The sequence below is a fragment of the Mastigoproctus giganteus genome, chromosome 6 (assembly GCF_048544385.1).
Source record: "Mastigoproctus giganteus isolate SK-2022 chromosome 6, ASM4854438v1, whole genome shotgun sequence".
In the NCBI taxonomy this organism is placed as follows: Eukaryota; Metazoa; Arthropoda; class Arachnida; order Uropygi; family Thelyphonidae; genus Mastigoproctus; species Mastigoproctus giganteus.
Genome location: NC_143580.1, coordinates 173,982,859 through 174,009,633, shown reverse-complemented (window position 1 = coordinate 174,009,633; position 26,775 = coordinate 173,982,859). Strand labels below are relative to the sequence as shown.

The following is a 26,775-nucleotide window of genomic DNA, read 5'->3' as shown; positions in this document are numbered from 1 at the left end:
ATGCCACAAGGTTATCAAATTGTAGCAGGGTGCTTAATGATTTTGTAATAACTGAGAGCAAAGTGGAGGAGAAATTGTTGAAGTTAAACATAAGAAAGGCACCTGGGGCGGATGGGATCTATCCAGTTACATTAAAGGAGGCACAAAGCAACTAAGCAAACCCTTAGCCATAATTATGAGACCACCCTTGGATTCAGGGGAAGTCCCCACGGACTGGAGATGTGCAAATGTATCCCCAATTCACAAAGGGGGATCGAAGGGTGACACGAGTAATTACAGTCCAGTTAGTTTAACTTCTGTTCCGGGTAAAATAATGGAGTCACTGGTTAAAGATGCATTGCAGGATCATCTAGACAAGACTGCAGCAATAATTCAGACACAGCATGGGTTTGTTAAGGGAAAGTCTTGTCTGACAAATTTGATAGGATATTATGATGTGGTTACAAAGGAACTGTATGCAAAAAATAATTTTGATATCATATATTTGGATTTCAGGAAAGCTTTTGACACTGTTGCACATGGAAGACTATTGTACAAATTGGAGCAGAATGGTATTAAGGGTAAATTGCTACAATGGATAAAAGGATGGTTGAGTGGGAGAAGACAGAGGGTGGTAATCAATGGGAGCTGCTCTACGTGGACTAATGTTATTAGTGGAGTCCCACAGGGTTTGGTGTTGGGTCCACTGTTGTTTTGTATATTTATCAATGATATTGATGAAGGTATATCAGGCTTAGTGTCAAAGTTTGCAGATGATACAAAGGTTGGCAGGTTTGTTAATGACAGTAATGGCAGTGTGCTACTGCAACAGGATCTAGAAAATTTGGGCAGATGGGCTAAGAAGTGGCAACTGAAGTTTAACCTTGACAAATGCAATATACTGCATATGGGTAGAAGTAACCCCAGAGAAATATACCAACTGTGTGGTACTACACTTAAGGTGGTACAAAATGAAAAAGACCTGGGAGTAATTGTGCAGTCAGATATGAAGTTTTCTGAGCAATTCAGACAGGCTGCCAGGGCAGCTCATGGGGTTTTGTCAATGATATATAGGAATTTTGCTAGCACGGAAAAGGAGGTGATTGTCCCTCTGTATAAGGCAATGGTCAGGCCATGCCTTGAGTACTGCGTACAGGTCTGAAGGCCTCATTTTAGGAAGGATGTAGATTTGCTTGAGCGTGTACAGAGAAGGGCAACAAGATTGGTGAGGGGAATGAAGGGATCCTCTTATCAAGAGATGCTTAAGTTCTGCAAATTGCAGTGGCTGGAGACTAGGCACCTGCACGGTGATCTGATTGAGGTGTATAAGGCGTTGAATGGGTTGAGCATGCTGAATTCTGATGGAATCCTTCCACTTGTTCAGATTACGAACCTAAGGGGGCCTAAATACAAATTAAGAAAAGAGAGATGTAGAATAGATGTGCGGAAATTTGCTTTAGCCAGCGGGTGGTTAATTGCTGGAACAAACTTCCATATGTAGTTGTAAGTTTATAGGTTAAATAAATTTAAGGAGGAACTGGACAGGCATTTGAAGAGAACGGTGTGATTTTTTTTTTTTTTTTTGGCTGATGCTGCATACACTTGCTTTGTTGCATCACATGCCACTTCTTGTTGTTGTTTGGTTTTTGGGAGCATTAGCAACTAAGGCCATATTGCTCCGGAATATGCGGTGGTCATTCCCTGACCTTTCCGCATCCTCCATATTTGGTGGTGACGGGCTCGAACCCCGGTCTAATCAAGAAGCGTGTGGTAGGCACTGCTGCTCCTTCCCACCTGGCTACGGAGGCGCCCATGCCACTTCTACTACTACTATTACTACTATAATAAATTCCTTAACTTTTTCCCTCTAGCATCTGTACTGTATAAGTTCCTATTTGGCACCCACTAAAAAGAACTATATATAATGTCTAAGACTAATGTAATCCACTTTGAACAACAAAATTCTTCTCATCAATAGCAGTTTTTAAACAAAGGAGTCCTTTAAAAAATCCAACTACAATACTCTGTGACCCCCGCGCATTAGTGGTTCCTTCAGGATCCACTTAGGATTTGCTGGGATTGCAGAACAGCAGGGACGGTGGATTTTTGGTGCTGTAAAGGGATAACTATTTTTTAATTTTTAGCGTATTCTTCGTTATTTAACATAGTACATTGTGTTTTACAGAGATATTAAACAGGTTTAGTAGCGTTTGTTAGCTTCTTATTTTGAATTTAACCTGCGATTTTTGGAAGTTACGACTCCCGGTGTTGGCACCAATATTGTTGAACTAGCCGCCATATTGTAGTCGATAAGAAATAGTAGTAGTAGTAGCAGTGGCACATGATGCAAGAAAGCAAGTGTAGGAGCTTATGCAGCATCAGCCAAAAAAAAAAAAAAAAAAAAAAAATCACACCATTCCCTCCAAATGCCTGTCCAGTTCCTCCTTAAATTTATTCAACCTATCAACTTCCACAACGACAGATGGAAGTTTGTTCCAGCAATTAACCACTCGCTGGCTAAAGGCAAATTTCCGCATATCCAATCTACATCTGTCTTTTCTTAATTTGAATTTATGCCCTCTTAGGTTCGTAATCTGAACAAGTGGAAGGATCCCATCAGAATTCAGCGTGCTGAACCCATTCAAGGCCTTATACACCTTAATCAGATCACCGCGCAGGTGCCTAGTCTCCAGCCACTGCAATTTGCAGAACTTAAGCCTCTCTTGGTAAGAGAATCCCTTCATTCCCCTCACCAATCGTGTTGCTCTTCTCTGTACACGCTCAAGCAAATCTACATCCTTCCTAAAATGAGGCCTCCAGACCTGTACGCAGTACTCAAGGCGTGGCCTGACCATTGCCTTATACAGAGGGACAATCACCTCCTTTTCCCTGCTAGCAAAATTCCTATATATCATTGACAAAACCACATGACCCGCCCTAGCAGCCTGTCTGCACTGCTCAGAAAACTTCATATCTGACTGCACAATTACTCCCAGGTCTTTTTCATTTTCTACCACCTTAAGTGTAGTACCACACAGTTGGTACGTTTCTCTGGGGTTATTTCTACCCATATGCAGTACTTTGCATTTGTCAAGGTTGAACTTCAGTTGCCACTTCTTAGCCCATCTGCCCAAATTATCTAGATCCTGTTGCAGTAGCACACTGCCATTACTGTCATTAACAACCCTGCCAACCTTTGTGTCATCTGCAAACTTCGACATTAAGCCTGATATACCTTCATCAATATCATTGATAAATACACAAAACAACAGTGGACCCAACACCGAACCCTGTGGGACTCCACTAATAACATTAGTCCACGAAGAGCAGCACCCATTGATTACCACCCTCTGTCTTCTCCCACTTAACCATCCTTTTATCCATTGTAGCAACTTACCCTTAATACCATTCTGCTCCAATTTGTACAGTAGTCTTCCATGCGCAACAGTGTCAAAAGCTTTCCTGAAATCCAAGTATATGATATCAAAATTATTTTTCGCATCCAGTTCCTTTGTGACCACATCATAATAACCAATCAAATTTGTCAGACAAGACTTTCCCTTAACAAACCCATGCTGTGTTTGAGTTATTGCTGCAGTCTTGTCTAGATGATCCTGCAATGCATCTTTAACCAGCGACTCCATTATTTTACCCGGAACAGAAGTTAAACTAACTGGTCTGTAATTACTCGTGTCACCCTTCGATCCACCTTTGTGAATTGGGGACACATTTGCACATCTCCAGTCCGTGGGAACCTCCCCTGAGTCCAAGGATGCTCTCATAATTATGGCTAAGGGTTTGCTTAGTTGCTTTGCCGCCTCCTTTAAAATAACTGGATAGATCCCATCCACCCCAGGTGCCTTTCTTATGTTTAACTTCAACAATTTCTCCTCCACTTTGCTCTCAGTTATTATAAAATCATTAAGCACACTGCTACAATTTGATAACCTTCTTCCATTTTCAAATTGTAATAATTCCTCACGTGTGAATGTAGATGCAAAATACTCATTCAGTTTGTTTGCTATCTGAGCAGGATCATCAACAGTCGAACCATCGATGTCAAGTGGTCCAATCATATTCATCCCCTTCCTTTTAGAGTTTATATAAGTAAAGAAATCCTTGCTGTTTTTCTTAGCATCTTTTGACAAAGATTTCTCGTAATCCGCCTTCGCCTGCCGAACCTGCTTTGTGACCTGATTACAGACTAGCTTATATCTGCCACAGGCTTCTGCGTCACCTGATAATTTATATGCATCCCATGCATTTTTCTTCTCTGTCACGAGTCTCATTAGTTCATTTGATAACCATTTAGGCCTAAACCTTGAACGATATTTCTTAATCGGTATATAAAGTCTAGTAGCTTCCACGATTAATTCTTTGAATGCTTCCCACTTAGAATTTACTGTTTGTAACATCGTCAGTTGATCCCACTGTACAGAATTTAAAAACTGTCTGAGACCACTGTACTCCCCTTTACGGAAGCAAAAACCCTTTCCTTTACCCCTGACGGTAGTTACCTCTTTGAGTAAATCCCACTTCAGCACACTGTGATCACTGCCACCTAGTGGTTCCTTTATCTGCAAATTCTTAATACACGAATGATCACTGCTGATAACCAGATCAAGAGTGTTACTTTCTCTGGTTGCCTCTCGAACATGCTGCTGCAGAAAACAATCATCCAATAACTCCACAAAAGTCTGACTAGTGTGTGAGTGACCAACCCACAAGTTCCAGTCAATATCTGGGAAGTTAAAATCCCCCATTATAAGACATTCTGATTTACTGGCCCACTCTATTTCTCTGTACAATTGTTCATTGTACTCAATCAAGTCATTAGGCCTATAACACACTCCTACTCTTATTTTTCCTTTCGCAGTGCTTATCTCACACCAAACTGACTCAACAGAGCACTGTTCATCTATATTAACTGGGTGCACTTCCTTTGATTTTATGTTTTTCTTAATTAACAGCATAATAACAGCAAAATAGCTTAACATATATAAATCTCAAACTGATAGCTAAGGTATAAAGTAAAACTAGATAGAGTAATACGAAGCACTGTATTTGTTAGCTTATTATAGTATTATCATTTAATCAAAAATATTATTAATCTTATTAAATTTCCTTGTTAATTAAATTGTATTTAAACAGAAATCATAACCCAGACTAGAGCTGCAAAGAAAAGATCACAGACTAGCGAGACTGATGTGGCTCGGGGGAGAAACGAAGGGGGAGATTCTCCAATGCATCCAGTCTCGAAAAATTTGCGAAATGTGAAATGTTTGCCGACCTTTCTAAAACAGGACATGATCTAGCCAAGGAGGATGCCTTTGTGTGCTAAGTGTCTGGAGTGTCAAGAAATTAGGTGCCAACTCAGCGTTCTGATGGGCGTCTATGAGAGCTTGAGGTGTAGGGTAAATGCCCTCAAATAAATTAATATAAGGGGCCCATCAGGCTCTCAGCTGCCCAACTCAACAACAGAGCTAACTCCCGTGCATCAGGCAACAGAGGCAATCTCCAAGGCAGAATGCACTGGTCCCAAAGGAACTAGTTATTGTTGGGGACTCTATTGTCAGGGAGATGGTGAATATACTATGTAAGAAGGACAGGTGGAACAGGACCAGGGTGTCTGCCAGGGGCAAAAGTTAATGACGTTGTAGAGCAGATATCATCTTTTCGGGGCAAAAAAGGTGATATTGTTGTACACTTTGGAACTAATGACATTAAGAGTAAAAGATCTGCAGATTTACTCAACAAGTACAGGTCAATGTTGAAAAAAAGTCAAGAGTTAGAGTTGAATGTAAAAGTGTCTGCAATTCTGCCCAGACATGATAGGAGGGAGTATATGATGAGAGCCTTGTCAATCAATTCGGCCCTGCAGAGATTATGCAAGGCTCAAGGGGTAGAACTTTTTTCAGCCTGGTCTGTGCTTGTTGACAGGAGAGCCTGCTTCTAAAGGGATGGGATACACTTAAATAGAAAGAGTGCAAGAATATTTGCTGATGCTATCGAGGCAGTGTTAGGTGGGTTGGAAAACTGCTAGCATAGGGGGGATACACAGACTAAAAGGTTAACAGTGGCCACAGGCAGAGGCAAAAGTGATTCTTGCACTGCTTCTATTAGAATGGGCAGCAGACTGGAAAGCAAGGTAATGGAGATTTCCAGGACTGCTGGGAGTCATAGTGGAACAAGTAAATACATGGGCTGTGTTAGAGTGGCTAGGAGCAGGAACAGGTGCATGTATACTTGCATGTACACCCCAATGCTAGGAGTATAGTTAATAAATTTGATAAGCTTGAAGTGCTAGTCAAGACATCAAAGGCAGATATTGTTGGGATATCAGAGTTGGAATTTGGGGAGTACAATATGTGTATAGGAAGGATAGACAGGATAGGAAGGGAGGAGGAGTTATGCTGTTAGTTGAGAAACACATAAAATCTAAGGAAATGCATCCTATTGATGCTGGTGTACAATGCACTGTTGAATCTGTTTGGTGTGAAATAAGCACCGGGAAAGGAAAAATGAGAGTAGGTGTATATTATAGGCCTAATGAATCTGAGGAACATAATGAGCAATTGTGCAGAGAAACAGAGTGTGGCAGTTGTTTGTTGTTTGGTTTTTAGGAGCATTAGCAACTAAGGCCATATTGCTCCGGGATATGCGGTGGTCATTCCCTGACCTTTCCGCATCCTCCGTATTTGGTGGTGACGGGCTCGAACCCCGGTCTAATCAAGAAGCGTGTGCTACGCACTGCTGCTCCTTCCCACCTGGCTACGGAGGCGCCTAGAGTGTGGCAGTAAATCAGAATGTCTTATAATGGGAGATTTTAACTTTCCAGATATTGACTGGAACTTGTGGATTGGTCACTCATACACTAGCAAGACTTTTGTGGATTTATTGGATGACTGTTTATTACAGCAACATGTTCGAGAGGCAACCAGAGGGAGTAATACTCTTGATCTGATTATCAGCAGTGGTTATTCATGCATTAAGAATCTGCAGATAAAGGAACCACTGGGAGACAGTGATCACAATGAACAACAGTGAACCACTGGGGGACAGTGATGTATTGATGTGGGAATTATTTAAAGATGTAACTACCATCAAGGCTAAAGGGAAGGGCTTTTGCTTTCGTAAAGGTGACTACAGAGATCTCAGACAAATTGTGTACAGTGGGATCAACTGATGATGTTACCAACAGTGAATTCTAAATTGGAAGCCTTCAGGGACTTAATTTTGGAGACTACTAGCCTTTTCATTCCAACTAAGAAATACTGTTCAAGGCTTAGGCCTAAGTGGATGTCATATGAATTAATGGGGCTAGTGGCAGAGAAGAAGAATGTATGGGATGCATATAAAGTATCAGGCGACACAGAAGCCTATGGCAGGTATAAACTATATTCTAGTCTGTAATCAAGTCACAAAGGAGGTTAGGCAGGCAAAGGCAGATTATGAGAAATCTTTGGCAAAGGATGCAAAGAAAAACAGCAAGGAGTTCTTTACTTATGTAAACTTTAGAAGGAAAGAGATGAATCAGATTGGACCACTTAACATAGATGGGCTGACTATTGATGATCATGCTCAGGTAGCTGATAAACTGAATGGGTATTTTGCATCTACATTCACACATGAGGAGTTATTCAAAGAAGGGAGTGCCAGACGTTTATCAAACACTAACAGGGAGCTAAGTGATTTTGTAATAACTGAGCGCAAAGTGGAGGAGAAATTGTTCAAGTTAAACATAAGGAAGGCACCTTTGCTGTCTCCTTTAATATAACTGGATGGGATCTATCCAGTTATATTAAAGGAGACAGCAAAGGAAGTAAGCAGACCCTTGGTCATAATTATGAGAACTTCCTTGGACTCAGGGGGAGGTCCCCATGGACTGGAGGTGTGCAAATGTATCACCAATTCACAAAGGAGGTTCAAAAGGTGACACAAGTAACTACAGACCTGTTAGTTTAACTTGTCTTCGGGGAAAATAATGGAACTACTGGTTAAAGAAGCGTTGCAGGACTATCTAGACAAGACTGCAGTAATAGTTAAGACACAGCATGGGTTTGTCAAAGAAATGTGGTCACAAAGAAAACGAATGCCAAAAATAATTTTGATATCATATACTTGGATTTCAGGAAAGCTTTAGATACTGTTGCACATGGAAGGCTGCTGTACAAACTGGAGAGGGTAAGCTGCTACAATGGATAAAGGGATGGTTGAGTGGGAGACAGCAGAGAGTGGTAATCAATGGACACTGCTCCTCGTTGTCGGAAAATGGGCAAATGGAGTTTAACATTGACATATGCAAAGTACTGCATATGGGTAGCAATAACCGAAGAGAAACGTACCAACTGGGTGGTACTACACTCAGGGAAGTGGAAAGTGAAAAAGACCTGGGGGGTAATTGTGCAGCCAAATATGAATATATATCTTGTCAATGATATATAGGAATATTGCTAGCAGGGACAGGGAGGTGATAATCCCGTTATACACGGGATTATCACCTCCCTGTCATCACGGCAATGGTCTGGCCACACCTAGAGTACTGTATATAGGTCTGCAGGTCTCATTTTAGGAAGGATGTAGAGTTGCTAGAACAAGTACAAAGAAGGGCAACAAGATTGGTGAGGGAAACAAAGGGGGTGCTCTTAGCAAGAAAGGCTTAAGTTCTGCAAATTGCAGCACCTGGAGAGTAGGCACCTTCGAGGTGATCTGATTGAGGTGTATAAGGCGTTGAGTGGGTTGAGCAAGTTGAATGCTGATCGGATTCTTCGTTTTGCTCAGACTAAGAACTCGAGGGGGCACAGTTTCAAATTGAGGAAAGATAGTTGTAGAATAGATGTTTGGAAATTTGCCTTTAGCCAGTGGGTAGTTGATTGGTGGAACAGGCTTCCATCTTTTGTTGTGGAAGTTAACAACCTAAATAAATTTAAGGCTAAGCTGGACAGACATTTGGAACAAATGGAGGGATGAAATTGGAGGGTTTTTTTTTTTTTTGCTGATGCTGCATAAGCTTGCTTTCTTTCTTGCATTGTATGCCTCTACTAATGCTAATTCTTTATTTGAAGATTCTCAACATCTGATGGATCCTTACTAATAACCAGGTTTAGAATATTTCGTTCCCCAGTGGTATCTAACAAGCTGATGTAAGAAGCAGTCACCCTGGCAATTCTATAGATACCCAGTTATTAGGTGAGTGACCAATCCAGAAGTTCCAGTCAATCCCTGAAAAACTGAAGTCTCCCATACCAAGACCTGATTTACCTGCCCATTCTATATTGTCTATAAATATGTCCCTTCTATAGTCATCACAGTCATCCAGTCTATAACACAGTCCTAGTCTTATCTATATTTTCCCAATGCTTATGTCACACCATTCCTATTCAATATAGTTATCTACAAGGGGCAGTCAATAAGTATTTACCCTCACCTAGAAATATTTATGCCAGGGATTTGATATTTTGTATACCTATACTATGAAGTCTCATAAGTTAATGTATATTTATTTGTTTTTCCTAGCTCCATCAGTTACCAAACTAGAACAATAAATACAGGGAGTGGTAGCATGCTGAAGATCACTATGGTCCAACTAATTATAAAATTTCTTCATTTTCAAGGTAAAGAAGCAAAACACATCCATGAAGAGATGAAAGCAATATATATGGGGAGGATTTCCCATCATATGAGATTGAAAAATTGGAAAGGAAAGAAAGTCCAAGTGTGAATGAAGCAGTGTCCACAATGATCCAAGAGAAGGAATACCCATTTCAGTCAGACATGTAGTTAAAGTTGAACAGCTAGTCCTTAGAAAGACACATGACTGCAAATTTTATAGTAAATGAAGTGAACATTAGCCATTGATCCATTTGTACCATGATGCAGCCTGATGGGTTATGACATTGTTAATACCTTCTCTAAAGCTCCAGAAGAAGGAGCATGGCTGAAGGGAGCTTTATAAAGGAAGCCTTTGGGAATGATGTGATGTGCTTTGCACACAGATGCAAAACACATCACATCGTTTCCAAAGGCTTCCATTATAAAGCTCCCTTCAACCATGCTCATATGGAACATGCCTGCTTCAACTTCAGCCTCCAAACCTTGAAAGTGTGGATTGGTTTCCTCCACCTCAAACTTCAGAGAGCTGGCTTCAACAAGTCCAGACTTATGCAGGAACTAAGAGGCTTGATCTCCCCATCGGCATTCTCTAACTTAGTTCACACTCTTTGCTACCAGGTCAACCGCATGTCCGACACTTACCATTCCCGCCAGCAACATAAGTTCCTTAACCTAATCAGAGAGGCTCACTCTTCAAGAGCACATACACATCTTACTAAAACAATAATTTTCTTCTGAATCTTAGCAGCAAGCGATTAACCTCTGAACAGACCAATGTTCTCACCTCCAGTATGCAGTTTGCTGTTCTACCGTCGAGACTGCCAATCACCATGGGAGTAGAGGCACCCTTAGCCAACCTCCCTGAAGAGACTGCTAATGAAGTCTGCTTCGAAACGGCCTCTGTTCTTCAGCATGCACGGCCTGCAAACTCCAACCTCAACACTGGCAACACACTGCTCTTAACTCCATCAGGAAAGACAACGTCACCGTCATGCTTCCTACCGACAGGAGGACACAGTTATACTGGATTGTTGGCCTAGCCCTCCTACAAGATCCCAATGTCTATGAGCCTGTAAATGACCCACCCATCAAAGTCTTAGGGCAACTAGAATCAAACATTAACAAGTTGATCTATGAGTGGTTCAAATCTGGGAAGATCTCTATGTCAACAAGATGGAAGTTGCATGCCACGGGTTGCCAGCTCCCGCAATTTTATGCCTGCCAAAAATTCATAAGCTGGGCATTCCTCTCTGGCCCGTCGTGTTCTGTTGCAATTCACCGACATACGAACTGTCAAAACATGTCGCTCATCTCCTAATGCCCCTAGTGGGAAATACTGAACAGCAAGGAGTTTCTTCGCCTCATCAAACAACTTACAGTTCCTGATGACGAGATCCTGGCATCCTTCGATGTTGTCTCTCTATTTACCTCCATTCCAGTCCAACAGCTGACGTTTGTACCAGACGGCTACTAGAGAATGATCCCAGCCTATCGGATAGAACATCAGTATCTACAGAAGATATCTGTGCTGCCCTTAACCTATGTTTGTCAGGCAGTGTCATCGCATTTGGCGATTCTCTGTACAAACAAATATACGGTATAGCTATGGGCGCCCCTGTCAGATGTGTCGTCGCTAACATTGCAATGGAGGAGTTAGAGGAATGCATATTCCTGAACCCGCCAGTACCAATTACTATGTGGTGCAGATATGTTTATGATATTTTCACCATCATCCTCCATGGCTCAGATGCGGCACTGTTGAAGTACCTCAACTCCTTATCCCCCTTCATCCAGTTCACTTTAGAGTTGGAAGCGAATGGATCCCTTCCTTTCCTGGATGTTTTGGTGAAATGAATGGGCCCACACTTGGAAACTTCAGTATACCGAAAGCCAATGTAGTGCAATTCACTAACTATGGGTCAGCCCATGCCCCTTTTCATCTAAACAGCACCGCACACGCTCTACTCCCTAGAGCTTAGAGCCATTCCAGCTTAGAGGAAGCCAGGTGCACCGAGGTTTCCAGAGTAAAAGCTGACCTAATGAATTGTGGATACCCAGCCCGTGTGTTAGACAGGTGCCTGCTACAAGCACAAGAGCTTGCAACTCACCTAGGCCCTCGCACACCCCCCCACAACAGTGTACCTACTGCCTATATTCCTTATTATCTGGGCACCTCGGACCAGATTTCTAAGGTGTTGCGTGAGTACCACATGAAATGCGTACAACTCCCTGGTAGGAACTTACGATCTCTGGTCTCGAGAATAAAAACACCCATTGCCCCTCTCTTATGCAGCGGAATTGTATACTACGTAACGCCACGAATGCGACAGTTGTTATATAGGGAGAGTTCCAAACGTGTTCAGGACTGCCTTGCAGAACACGATAGGTCGATCTGCCTGTGACTGAGCACTCTGCAATCACAGAGCATTTTTGGTTAACTCATCATGATCTCAACCCCAGACGTGATTGTGAGGTGATCGACCAATCTCGACACTATCGTCACCGCCTATGGTTAGAATCGTTAAATATATATCCAGCTGCCCAAAAGTCTTAAATCACTGCAGAGGTACAAGGCTACACCCTATTTTAGAGTCAATAGTCTTGAAGCACAACAAACGCTGGCAGCAATCCCATATATGACTCGTGCACCAACAATGAGCACCTGATCTAGTGAATGTCTGTACAATCTCGTATTCATGTGTGCGCTCTCCAAGTCATCTGAGCATGTGCAGCCTATTTAGTATTTATTCTATTCCTAACATTTATATTATGTTTGCATTTATGTATGTATGTACTTTCACTTTTACTTGCTGAGGAAGGGGTTCGTCACCCTGAAAGCTTCTTGTATTAATCTTAACTTATTAAATTTATCTTAGTTACTGCCTCCACTGGCACTGCTGTATTATTCTTCATTTATATTAAAACATGTTTCTGATATTCTTGTGATGCAATTGTTGACTTAAGCAGTACTTCAAATTCATCAAATTTATTAACTAACTCCTAATATTAGTATACAAACATGTGGGAGCCTGCCTTTTTATATTTGTTGTGATTCTAATGAATCCCAATGTAGTTCTAGTTTCAGCTTCCCATTCGTTTAAAATACCACTGCTACTGGGAGATCTTTCTATGATCAAAAGACTCCTCTTTTGAGGCCTCACACAAGAAATCTTGAGGTGTGTGCAAGCATTACTTTGACTCATGTCATCAGATAAACACAGATATGTGTTACCTCCACAACTAGCAGTTTCTCTGAACCCCTAAGTCCTCCTCAATGATCCTGGCAAAGACCCTTGCACCATCTTTGTTGAAGTGTATTCTGTCTCTACAAAAGAGGTTTCACTTACAAATGTAGGACATGCTGATAAATTTCTCCCCAAAGTTTTGCCAAATTGCTCATTACTCAAGTCTTGGGTTAATTCACAAGCTTCAGCATGTAGTCCATCCTACCATACCTCAACAAAATTGCAGACACGTTTACATTCTAGCTGAACTCATTTCTTCAGCATGGTCCTATATTTATTTTCAGTCAAAAAGCAAAGATCTCATCAAAACTATGTATTGACATACAATAAATAAAAAAAAATAATAATAAAAAATTAAAAAAGTGTTAGGATATTTTATATGGAAAATAAAAGCAGTTACGCAGAATGCTGTTAAGTACTGATGGATGACCCACCAACAACAATTTGTCTTTTGCAATTTCATTTTTAAATAAATGCAGTGCTGACACAACCAATCTGAATGAAATTCATTTTGAGAGTGACAAAAATGTCTATGCAGTTAGCAGGTTGTGACACTGCATTTCAGATGCATATCCCTTGATTCATGCAAGTTTATATGGAATATGTGTGCGCTAAACATGACATTTTGAATGTCTATGTAGTTTCACTCTTAAAAGTGTTTACTTGTGTACAGAGTTTCACTTTCACAAAACTTCAGTACTTCAAAAAAAAAAAAAAAAAAAAAAAAGACACCTCTATGACATATCAGAAACTTACTACTGAAAGGATTAAGGGAATGCCTCTAAACTTTTATATGACAGCATTTAGAAATAATTTACAATGTTAATTATTAATTGTAAAACACTTAACCTGAAAAATTCAGCTGTATGAATTTCTGGATTGAAGTGTTCTAGTTCCAGTTTAGCTTGGATGCCTGCCAATATATCACAGTCTTTTTGGGCAAAAGGATAGCGTCCTCCCAAAACATGTGCTTTTGCTTCCTCATATAGCAACTGCAGTGTTCTAGTGTCACGAATCTGAAATATACTGATTTTACCACGATGCAGGAAAATTTTTATATTTCAAAATTATGAGAAAAGGAAGATATTATATAAGCTATCATCTGACTGTGAAATGAACAGTATTATGCAAATACTTATTAACAAAATACAATTCAGCTGTTGAATACATGGTTCATTAAGAAAAATGATTAATGTTTTTATTTAATTCTCACATATTTTTAATTTTAGTGATAAATATATATAAAAATTTATATATATAAATTAAAGTTTCAGCTTCTTTAAGTTTCATATATTTAAAGATTTCATAAAAATATGTCATAGAACTTGCTTAATCCATAATTTATTTTATTAACATTTTTGGAGAAATCTAATCCCTCAAAGCAGTCATATTTTGAGAACTATTAGACTTATGGATAAATAGGGAAATCACTGGTGCCATATCTCATAAAAAATATTAAAAACAAGGTGCTATATCTCATTATATAAAAAAATTACAAAAGTCTATATATAAAATGTAAATAGTTAATTTTAAAAAAAAAATTAGAATTCCATGTGATTTAGTATTAATATTAGGTGTATGATGTAAGGAAAATAGAACTAAAAGAAAAAAAAAAAAAAAAAGCCCTTTTTATGAATTTCGCACTTCAAATAGCCTTTCCAGCTGACCCTTAAATTTCTCAAAAAAAAAAGCTGTCAGCCTCAAATACTCATGGTAGTAAGTTGTTCCAGTAATTTAGAACTTGGTGGCCAAAAGAAACTTCTTGCAATCCAGTCTATTCCTCTTCATTCTGTAATTTCAATTTATGTTCCTGAGGTCTAGCATTATTTATAAATCATGGAAATTCCACCTTCATTCATTTTAGTACCATCCTGCATCCATCACATAACTCTATAAACCTCAATCAAATCAGTTATAAAATTAAAAAGACCTGGGGGTAATTGTACAGTCAGCTATGAAGTTCTCTGAGTGGTGCAGACAGGCTGCCAGGGCAGCTCATGGAGTTTTGTCAATGATATACAGAAATTTTTGCTAGAAGGGATAAGGAAGTGATTATCCTTTTGTATAAGACAAAGGTCAGACCACACCTTAAGAACTGCATACAGGTCTGGAGGCCTCATTTTGGCAAGAATTAGAGCTGCTGGAATGAGTACAGAGAAGGGCAATGAGATTAGTAAGGGGGAACAAAGGGGTGCTCTTACCAAGAAAGGCCTCAGTTCTGCAAATTGCAGCATCTGGAGACTAGGCACCTGTGAGGTGATCTGATTGAATGGTTTGAGCAAGCTCAGTGCTGATGGGATCCTTCCTCTTGCTCATATTATTCACTTGAAAGGGGGCATAAATTCAAACTGAGGAAAGACAGTTGCAGAATAGATGTGCAGAAAGTTGCCATTAGTCAGAGAGTGGTTGATTGCTGGAAACTTCCATCTGTGGTTGTAGAAGTTTATAGCTTAAATAAATTCAAGGAAGAACTAGACAAACATTTGGAGGGAATGAATAGGTAAAATGGGAAATGTTATTTTTTGGGGGTTTTTTTGGCTGATGCTGTATAAGCTTACTTTCTTGCATCATATGCCACTACTAATACTAATGCTAAGTTCCTTGTAACAAATCTCTGTAGAGCATACATTCAAAGTCTTTCCTCATATAGAAACTTTTTCCTTGATTTCGCAAAGCATGCTGCCTATCTTTGAATCTTTCAATTTAATCTCTTTTTAGATCTCCTACTTGAATGAACAGTATTCCATGAAGTCTCACCACTATCTTACACAGTGGATTTATGATGTCTCCCTACCTCTATAAGAAAATTCTTGATAAATGATCAATGGGACATCACATATCCCCCCCCCTTACTGTGTTCTGCACCACAAAGAATTTTGTATGCCTGGATCATAACCCCCAAATATCTCTCTTTAATTCAACTTCTACTAATGTTTAAACAATTTTGAGGTTATATATATCTATATAGACATAAAAATCAGTTAATGACAAAATAAAATACAATTACAAAGGTAAAAACAAAGGAAAAATTGAGGCATACCCATTCACAATTCTAGAGGTTTAGAAATGTAAAACTACAAATTAAATTCAAACCATAAGTGATATCATTAATCCATAAGTCAGACTCAATATCAAAATTTTTTAAGAATTCTATGTCAATATTAACAAAAAGACAAAAAATTCTTCTTTTTGTCCTCGACTTCAAGGAAACTTATAATTATGACCAAAGGTTTGCATACTGTTTCTTTTAATATATTGGATGGACCCATCAGCCCCAAGTATCTTATTTACTTTTAGCTTCAAGAGTTTTTCTTCCACTTTCCTCTGTATTATTGCAAAATCTTTTATCAACAGTATATCCAATTAGAATTAGATATACTCCTGGTTTCCCCACAAACTTTTTTTAATGGTGAATGTGTGTATGTAAAATATTTATTGTTTTTCTGCAATCTGAATAGAATCAGCAATAGTTATCCCACTCATGCTTTGTTACTTTTCTTTGCATTCTTTGCTGGGGACTTCTTGTATTTTGCCTTAGTTTGCCTCTCTCCCACCCATAGTGACTTTAATGCAGACTAGTTTATACTTACACTAGGTTTCTGTATCCTGTGATAATTTATAATCATCCTACACATTTTTCTCTTCTGCCACTTGTCATCAATTCATATGATATCCAATTATGTCTAAACTCTGAACAATATCTCTTAGTTGGAATAAAAAGCTTAGTAGCATCTATAATCAATTCCCTGAATGCTTCTCATTTAAAATCTGCAACTGGTATTATTATCAGTGGGTCTCACTGTAAAAAATTAAACTGTATAAGACCATTGCAATCACCTTTAGTGAAAGCAAAATCCTTTTCTTTTACCTTTGATGTTAGTTATATCTTTATGTAAATCCCACATCAATACGCTATGATCTCTGTCACCTAGCTCCATTTAATGGAAATTCTTAGTGTATGAAGAACCACTGCTGATAATCAGATCAAGAGTATTTGTATTACTTTCTTTTGGTGCCTCTCTAGCATGCTGGTGTAGAAAACAGTCAACCAATAAATCCAAAAAAGTTCTGCTACTGTATGAGAAATCAAGCCAAAAGCTCCAGTCAATAAGTATATAATTAAAATTTCCCATCATGCATAGTCATTTGGCCTATAGCATAATCCCACTCTCATTTTTGTTTATCCACTGCTTATCTCACACTAAATTGACTCAACATTACCTAGCAACTGAACCACTTCAACTGGGTTATAAATGGTGACTATTCAGACACCAGCTGTAATTATTTTATATGTGCCATTTCTGTAGGTCAATTTGTGTTAATCCAGAGGATAATCGGCTTAGTTGGTATAGCATCAGTACCTTGCCGAAATGTATTTAATCATGTATTTATTTTGTTCTTTGTCATCTCATATGGTATATTGGTGCATGTGAACAAGGAACTGGCAAAGTTACACATAATATAATAGTAAAAAATAAACCACTTATTACTTGTGGCATAATTGTGTGAAAGATTCACTTTCCCTTGAAAAAAAATACAAGCTAGCAAAGTAACCTTTAGAAGTATTTTCAGTTAAATTAACTAAAGTATGAACAGTTAAAATAAGAGTATAGGAAGGGAAACTAACCAAAAAAAAAAAAAAAAAAAAAAGGGGGTTTAAATCTCAAGTTCATATTTGAGTAACAAAAAAAAAGTTTGTAAATTGTGGTACTCAATGACAATTCTATCATTGACAGTCATATCAATATTACAGCAGCAATAAAAAAATTTCTAGAATCACTAAGCATCAGATTGAAGATTTGTGACATCATGCTAACTTCAAACCTGAACTATCAGATTTGGGGGGGGGGGGAAGCTGCATCACCTGGTGGAAAATGATACATAAGAACACTGTAAAAAAACTGTCCTTAAAAAAAACCTATGCACAGCAGAGAACTCATAAAAACAATGGAAAGAGCAAGACAAGATCTGAGAAATTTTGAACTCTGCTTCAGAGGATACCAGGTGTCTAAATTCTGTGGATTACCAAAAAACCACAAGACTAATATAATGCTTTTTTTCCAGTTCAGCCCAAGTCAAACCAACTAACAAAAATTTTCACCAGACCATTAGTTTTTCTAGGCTGAAATAGCAGCCTCATTTTTCAAAAATAGTATGGACTTCACCACAAACATCAGTCAATTAAAGACTGATAGGAAAAATCTTTTGACATTAAAGCAATTTTACATTCATAACAATTATGAGATGTGCAAAATCTCGTACTACATACAGAGCAGAGGAATGGTGCCTTAATCAGTTACACAAAAAAAAACAACATAGAATACAACTTCAGAAACATGATCCTGTGCCTAACAAACACTTCTTAATAGAGACATGGTCCTGTGTGTTAAAAATCCTCTTTGTACAGACTTAATTTTGTACCTTAAAAACCTTTATATCTATTTGATAAAACATAATGCACAAAAATCTGTCTCAACCATGGGTTTCTATGGTAAAGGATCTCATCAACCCAACACAACATATTAGCAAATGAAATTTTAAGGGAGATGTATTTCTGATTTAAAAACAAAATCTTGAAATGATTGTAGCATCACTGGGAGTTGCAACTTGTCACGTTTGGTGACTCATCTTTGAAATAGTAACATGTGAATCACCCATTTATCTGTGGTCAGTCTGAATTAGCGTGTTGAACAGATGTTTTTATGTGTTTCATTGTATGTTTAAATGAGTGATTTTACTGAGCAGCAAATTTAAATCAATTTCTTTTTCAAATTAGAGAAAAGTGCAGCATAAATCCACAAGATGTTAAAAAGAGATTTTGGAGATTTTGCTATGTGTTGTTTGAAGATATTTCATTAGTTCAAAAAGGGCTGCTTGTCCACTGAAGATAATCATTGCTCAGGCTGCCTCTCAGCTTTAAAAAAAAAAACAATGTTTCAATTGCTTGTGTTTGTGATTTGATCAGGACTAATTGCATTTGAACTATTCATGAAGTTACTAGCGAAATTGGTATTTCTTATGAAACATGTCAATCAATTTCAACATAAGATTTGGGAATGTGATGCATTTTGGCCAAGTTTGTATCCTCAGTGATGATCACAGATAGCAGTGAATCCTGGTATATCAGGAAATGTGTCAATGCTTTTGCTGACCCACACTTTCTTCCATTATTATTGGTGACAGATTATGGGTATACAGCTACGGCTCGGCAACAAAGGTTCAGTCCACTCCATCTTCTACAGGGCCCAAGAAGAGCAAGATAATCTTGGTCAAATGATAAGATCATGCTTATTGTATTTTTTGACTTATGGGCCATTATTCATTATGAATTTTTTAAAGCATGATAAAATGGTGAACCAGGAACACTACAAAAGAGTTCTATGGCAATTTCTCAATGCTGTTTAGAGAAAATGGCAGGAAAAGTTGGTTTCAGCTAATAAACATGCATCAAGACAATGCTCCTGCACACTGCGCTTTCAATTGAATTTCTTGTGATGCAGTCCATAACTGTGGTCTGCCATTCATTATACTAATGCAATTTAGCAGCATGTTTTTTTTTTTTTTTTTTTTTTTTTCCAAGTTAAAAGCCCCCACTTGAAAGGTTACAGATTTGTGATGACTGAGGAAATTATTCAGAACACAACACAGAACACTGGAACTATTTGCAATTCCAAAAGAAGCCTCAGGAATGCATTCCTAGAATTGGTTGTAAATGGTATCAAGGAAACTATTTCAAAAGAGATCCATCTGAATAGCTGGTAAGCTTCATTATTTCCCAAATATTAGTTTGGTCCCTGAAAGTTTTGATCAAATCTTGTACAAAGGAAGGAAATTTAAAAAAAAAAAAAAAAAAAAAGTATGGCAGAAGAATAGCCGATACTAGCACATTCATCAATCTATAAGATTAGGGTAACAAAACTCAGAGTCATTGTGTTAACACACCACCTATGGTGGTGTGTTGCATGCTAGTGAAAGGAGATGTATTTTCAAAAACTGTGTGTTTTTCAAGAGATCAGTATCTATAGATTTCTAGGATTAAACAGAATAAATCTACTGACTGATGTCGCAAAACAGTCCATGAAACTTGGCGTGGGGGATAGTGCTTTTATTCAAAGAATATAATATAATGAATCATTTCTTATGCTCAGCATCAACCAGAGATGGAATTAAAAATCAAAAATAAAATTCTGTTCTAAAAATATACAAAATCCAACCACTTCAGACATTGGTTAGAGTCCAATGGTTCACTTGACCTTTATTGTTGTGTGTGTGTGTGTGTGTGTGTGTGTGTGTGTGTGTGTGTGTGTGTGTGTGTGTGTGTGTGTGTGTGTGTGTGTGTGTTCTGAGTTAACTGCATGCTGTGCAGGCTGAAAAACCCAGAATAACTCTCATAGGTGAAGAATCCTTTTATCAAGATGGTTGATTGCAACTGATTGAAGAAGCCTTTAAGAATTCTTCACTCTCTGATAGGATTCAACCCCAAATCTTGAAGAGATTTAGGGTTGAATGGGTTTGGTTCTTATGTCAAATGAATACAAACCTAAAAAGTTATATAATGCTTTCAAACTGAATGACATTTCTTAAACTTTACCTTACTACAATATATAACCATGTGCAATCTTACAAAATAATGAATTAATTACTTCTAAAACATTACATTAATAAACACTAAGGTCAAGTGCTAATGACATATTGTTTCAAAACTTTATTAGAAGATAAATACCATGCTTTCAAAAATGAAACATCTCCGCAAATAATTTGTAACTGTTTAAATATCAATGAAAGATGCTGAACGTTCTTACCCTCATTTCCTCTCTTTTGTCAAAGAACACATTTCTCTGAAGGTAAAGAATGGGTTCATCTAAAATGAAACAAGGAAAGAATATTCTACAAACTTGCTAAACAAAAAAAAAAAAAAAAGAAATATTTCTGATTACAAATAGACCAAAAATAAGTGAAAAGAATAATTTTTACTAATGAAAGTACAGATGGCATAATTACAACCTAATAACAAAGAAAATTCATATACAATATTAACTAATAAGTAGGTGATTGACCCTTTTTATCCTATTCAAGAGATTTTTTCATTTTTAATAAAGAATTAAATTGAGATAAAAGCCTTTCCTGAAAGGAATTTTGTCTCAAATTTCTAACCGCTCTGTTCTCCTAGCAGTATGAGCTGCTGCTAAAATAATAAATTTTCTGTTTATACTCCAGGACGACCACACGGTCAGAGGAGTTCACAAGGTAGAGAGAGAGAGAATACAAGAAACAGCACCGTATTCAGCAGTCACAGGCTTGAACCCGACCGAGTCACTCAAGGCACGTATACTTATGCACTTGGCGCCTGACCACTAGGCTAAAAGTGGTTTTATAGTGAAAAAGAGCAAAGAAAAAATTGCAGTTAATAAAGCACACATGCACCTTCTTATAGATTAATTAATCATCTATTCACTATTATGGTTATAACAGTCAGCACCGGACTGGCAGGTATTGACTATAGAGGTTCCCAACAATTCTGATCCCATCTGAATCACATATGTCATGACCATTAGTCAAAGACTATCCAAATTTGTTGGCCCTGGTGGCAATCACCAGTGGAGCCAGTTTGATCCTGATGATAGTCTTAATTTCAGATAAAGCCTCAATATAATTCATTATATGGAGGCTTTTATCTGAAAATTAAAAATTTCATGTCACCATTTAGGAGCAGACCAAATGTGATACTCTGATATCAGTACACATTAACCTGAATTAATATGTATGTGATGATATCTCTGTCTTGTAAGGTTCACGGTTAAATTCAGATATCACTATATTAAATCATGTCAAGCTGTTCTTTGGAGCTCTAACCAAGCACAAGTCAAAAATACAAATTTACATTGATAATACATACACAAATAAAAATACGAAATACTGACTGGAAAGCATATACAGTGGAATCTCATTAATACAAAATTAAAGGGACCTAAATTTTCACGTTTTGTAATAACGAGGTCCCCCCAACAGTGTCAAAATTTTACCGTTTTTTTTTTTTTTTTGGTACATACCGTATATTTCAGGATAATAATAAATAATAATAATATCAAAAATAAATTAATAAAAATAAAATAAAAACAAAAGCCTTGTCTAACAATAAAGTAACAGGAATAGCATATTTTTTAAAGATTTTATTTTCTTTGTAAGATAAACTAAGAGAAAAGCAATATTAATGGAAATGAAAATATTGTGCAGTATATATTTTGATATATACAATATATTAGTATCACAGTAAAAAGAATTACAATCTTAATATAAAAGAAGAATTCAATGTTGTTTGCACAGTTTTTGTCCTATATGCAATAGTTGTTTATTTATCAACATTACTACAGGCCAACACATTCTCTATTATGTTCAATGCATTTTGGGCATATTTTTTAGATGGCAGTGTGCGCACTCCTTCACTTTTGCTGTTGCTTGTAACAAAAACATCATCATTTTGTTTGGCACCCAGCAGATCTTCTGGTGTTGGCATTGCAGTGGTAGCAACTTCATCATCCACCTTCACAAACTCTTCAAATTCGCCAACAAAATCCATATGCTCCTTCAAATTTCTCCATTCCTCACTGTTGCTATCACATTCGTCTGCTGGACCATGTTTTTAAAATTTTCTCTCCAAAGCCACTCTTTCTGAAGCAGTTATTACACTTGATGTAATACTTTCCCAAGCAATTACAAGATCACGGATAGCATCCAAGACATTCCAATTTGGTAGTAAATTGTTCCCTCCTATGTTGCGGATCAAGTACCTTATCAGATGGGCTCTATATGCTCTCTTGAGGTTATAAATAATGCCTTGATCCATTTGTTGCATTCAACTGGTGGTATTGAGGGTAAAAACAACAGCCGTATATTTGTCAACTTAAGTGTCTTGGCAGAATATGTTGTACAATGGTATAGAATCATCAAAAATGTTCCTTTTTTCTGAAGCCATTCTTCTGTCCAACTTTGATAACCAAGACTGAAAACTTTGACTGTAAGCCAAGCACTTCTATTGGCCTCATAATCACAGAGAAGTTGGTTAACTGCTTTAAAACAACTTGGCTTAGAAAACGTACCAATCACAAGTGGGCGTAGTTTTGTACTGCCATCCGAATTGCAGCATAACAGAATAGTGAGTCTTTGTTTACTTAATTTTCCACCATGACAAGATTCTTCCCGAACAGCAAATGTTTTGTTTGGCAGCAAATTATAAAATAAACCTGTCTCATCAAGATTAAAAATATCCTTTGCCTCATATTTTTCAAGGATGGACCATACAGAATACAACCAGTCTGTAGCCTTTTCTTTGTCGACTAATCCAGACTCACCGCAAACATTTCGCGAAACCAAGTTATTCCTGTCTTTAAATCTTTGGAGCCAGCCACAGCTGCATTTGAAGTCGTTAATCCCATGTTGCTGAGCTAGACAATTTGCCTTTTCTTGCAAATTCAGACCTGATATTTGAAAATTAGATGCACACATTTGTTGGTACCACTTGAAAAGTTTTGTTTCAAGCTCCTCGTGTTTCGCACCATGAATTTGTTTCCTGCTTTTCATCGCTGCTCCAGTGTCACGCACTTCAAGTCTTTTTTTGGTTTTTCAGAACTGTAGGTAAAGGGATATTGTATTCCTTTGCAATGTCTGTTTTGCTTCTTTCCACCCTATCAGCCTCTTGTATAATTTTTAGTTTAATTTCCAGGCTTAATTCTGTCCATCTACATTTTGTCACCATAACACTGTTACATAACATTTAATATAAACAAAAGACATCAGCTCAGATAAAATGGCACAAAAAAATAGATGCCGTATACAATAGCTAAAGACTCTTTGAACTGGGTTAACAATTACAACTGACCTTATTCCCATGGAAAGTGAGGGAGTGCATATAAAGAAAAACTTTTTAGTCTTTTATTAATTTAACAACTCATCCTTCAGAAAGATGTTTTTCAGAGTGCACTTGACATTGTAGCTACCATAAACTGCTTTTGTTTACACAAAACTAATTTCTAACAAGTCAGTGCCATCCTTCGGGAAGTAGGGAGCCAGATGGCCGGGGGCAATAATCGGATCACTCTGCCAAGATTTGTATTAAACATACAAAATGACAATATTTATTTCTCATGGGGTGAAAAAGAACTTTGTAATACATATTAATGGAATTTTGTAATAAACGACTATATTTACATAGAAAAGCCTATCCTTTCGCAGGGGAATGGTATGTGCTTCATATAAACGAGTACTTTGTATAAACCGAGTTTGTATTAATGAGATTTTACTGTATATTAAAATTTTGGTCCCAATGATTTCCAACAATTTTATCTCATCTCTCTAGGTGCCTCCATAGCCAGGTGGGCAGGAGCAGCAGTGCGTAGCACATGCTTCTTGATTAGACCAGGGTTCGAGCCCGTGACCACCAAATACGGAGGATGCGGAAAGGTCAGGGAATGACCACTGCATATCCCCTGAGCAGTATGGCCTTAGTTGCTAATGCTCCTAAAAATCAAATAGCAACAACACTAACAACAATAACATTATCTCATCTGAATCACTTATATGGCATGATTATTAGTAAAAGAACACCCAAATTTGTTGCTGGCCCAAACAGACATATTCACCTGGATGAGTCCAACCCTAAATTTTTAAAAATATGTAGAAATTAAAAGTGTGCATAAATAAACAATAATAATAAAAAAATAAATAAAATTATTTTGTCAGGGCATACTTCATTTGTCAATCCATGAATTTCACAGTAAAAATCTTTCTTTATAACATATGAAACCTGTAACTTCAAAGCAGGTGGAATAATGTCATTCACAGTCAGGCTTATAGTACTGTCTCTGTCTTGTAAAATTTATGCAAAATCCAGACTATATTATATTAAATTATGGCAATTTATTTATTATAGGCATGTGGACATGTGTTTTTGTAAAGGGGAGCTCCTAGAACGTCAGTTCAACTCCGCCTTGTATCTGTGTGTGTGTGTGTGTGTGTTGTGTCTAGCCATTTGGCTACCCAGAAGAATCAGTCGCCTGGACAGATGATTCTGGGTACTCATCCACACCACGGGAAGGTGGGCCTATCCCATAGTGCTCGTACTGTATAGTACTGACCCACCTGATGTTGCCAAAAGGTGAGCCAGATTGCTCTGGGGGCCCACTCCAGAGGAAAATTAATAAATAAATAAATAATAATAATAATAATAATGAGGAAAGAAAAGGAAGAAAGAAAGAGTTTCCATGGTGTTAAAAAAAAAATAGATAAATAAAAGAAAAATAAAAGAAAAATAAAATAAATAATAAAAATAAATAAATAAAAAATCATCTAATTATAAATGGGTAATAAACTCAATCTTATTGCATTTGTGATAATACCGATAACTGCAATTGTGTGAGTTTTTACGCTATTATGGTGAAATGTGTTCCCCCCTCAATGAAATCTTCAATTATATAAAAAACAAATTTTCAGAAACTTCTCTTCATTCCTATTTACGTATTACAATGATGAAGGGAAAGCGACCAATGGAAAGTGCAAGCACTGGCAGTGCTAGGAAACGACAACAAAATTGATTTAAAAATGAAGATGAAAATGATTAAGAAGTACGAAGCAGGACAAAGTTTGTCATCTATTGCAAGGGAATTAGATCTTGCTGCTTCAACAGTGAATACTATTTTAAAGGACAGTGCATGTATAAAAGAACATGTCAAAGGATCAACGTACTGAAGATCAACAGTGATCACAAAACTGCTTTCAGGTGCTATATTGAAGATGGAACAGCTGTTAATAATATGGATGGAAAATCAGATTCAGAAGCGAGTGCCCCTAAGTCTAATGACCATTCAAGCAAAAGCAAGAAGTATTTATAAAGATATTAAGGCTAAGTAGGGCGAACCCCAACCAAAGTTCGTGGCAAGCATCGCATGGTTTAATAGATTCAAGCGTCGCGCTGGTTTCCACAACATTAAAGTAAGCAGTGAAATTGCCAGTGTCGATTCTGCAGCTGCAGAGAAATTTTGTGATGCATTGGAAAAAATTATTGATGAAGGCAGTTATTGAACGCAGCAAAATTTTAATGTTGACGAGACTGCTCTGTATTGGAAAAAAAATGCTGGATCAAACATACATTGCCAAAAGGGAAAATACAATGCCAGGTTTCAAGGCGTGCATCAAAAGATAGGTCCATGTTCTTGCTTGGGGCTAATGCAGCGGGGCTAATTACAGATTAAAACCACTGCTTGTGTACCATTCTGTAAATCCTCGTGCATTAAGGGCATCAATAAAGCCACCCTACCTGTGCATTTCTGATTGAACCAGAGAGCATGGATAACAATATCTCTCTTTGAGGATTGGTTTAAATGCTACTTCATTCCCGAGGTTGAAAGATATCGTAAAGACAATGACGTTCCTTTCAAGATTTTGCTTCTATTAGATAATGCTCCTGGACATCCTATGCATCTAGATGATTTCAATTCGAACACAAGGCACATTTCTATCGCCAAACACGACTTCACTCATCCAACCTATGGATCAGGGTGTTATTTAGAATTTAAAGCATACTATTTACGCACAACATTTGCTCAGGCATGGTCTGCAGTAGGTGATGAGAAAAATTATACGTTAAGAGACTTTTGAAAATCTTACAATATTTACCATGCCATCTTAAACATTAATAAAGCTTGGGTGGAAATTACTAAAAGCTGTTAAATGGCGCATGGAAGAAAATATGCCCACAGCACATAAAAGGCTTTGAAGGATTTGAAAAAGACGAATCACATGAAGAGGTTACAGATAAGATTGTAATGGTTGCAGAGCTACTTCAGTTGAAGGTTGATGCCAAAGGCATGGAGTTAATAGAGGAAGAAGAGAAGGATTTATCTAAGGAAGAACTTATTGACTTGCAAGCAGCGATAGTGAAAGAAGA

General features: G+C 37.6%; 1 protein-coding gene across 4 annotated transcripts in view; it reads right to left on the bottom strand.

Moving 5' to 3' along the window:
- Bili (FERM domain-containing protein 8 Bili) overlaps positions 1-26,775 on the bottom strand; it is a 304,472-nt gene that overhangs the window by 144,750 nt on the left and 132,947 nt on the right. For all 4 annotated transcript variants that reach the window (XM_090375504.1, XM_090375500.1, XM_090375501.1 and 1 more), the window contains exons 6-7: positions 20,639-20,697; positions 13,686-13,852 (exon numbers count right to left, since the gene is read on the bottom strand). In XM_090375504.1, coding sequence (XP_090231630.1) covers positions 13,686-13,852; positions 20,639-20,697 — 226 coding nt within the window. The remainder of the gene's footprint in view (positions 1-13,685; positions 13,853-20,638; positions 20,698-26,775) is intronic.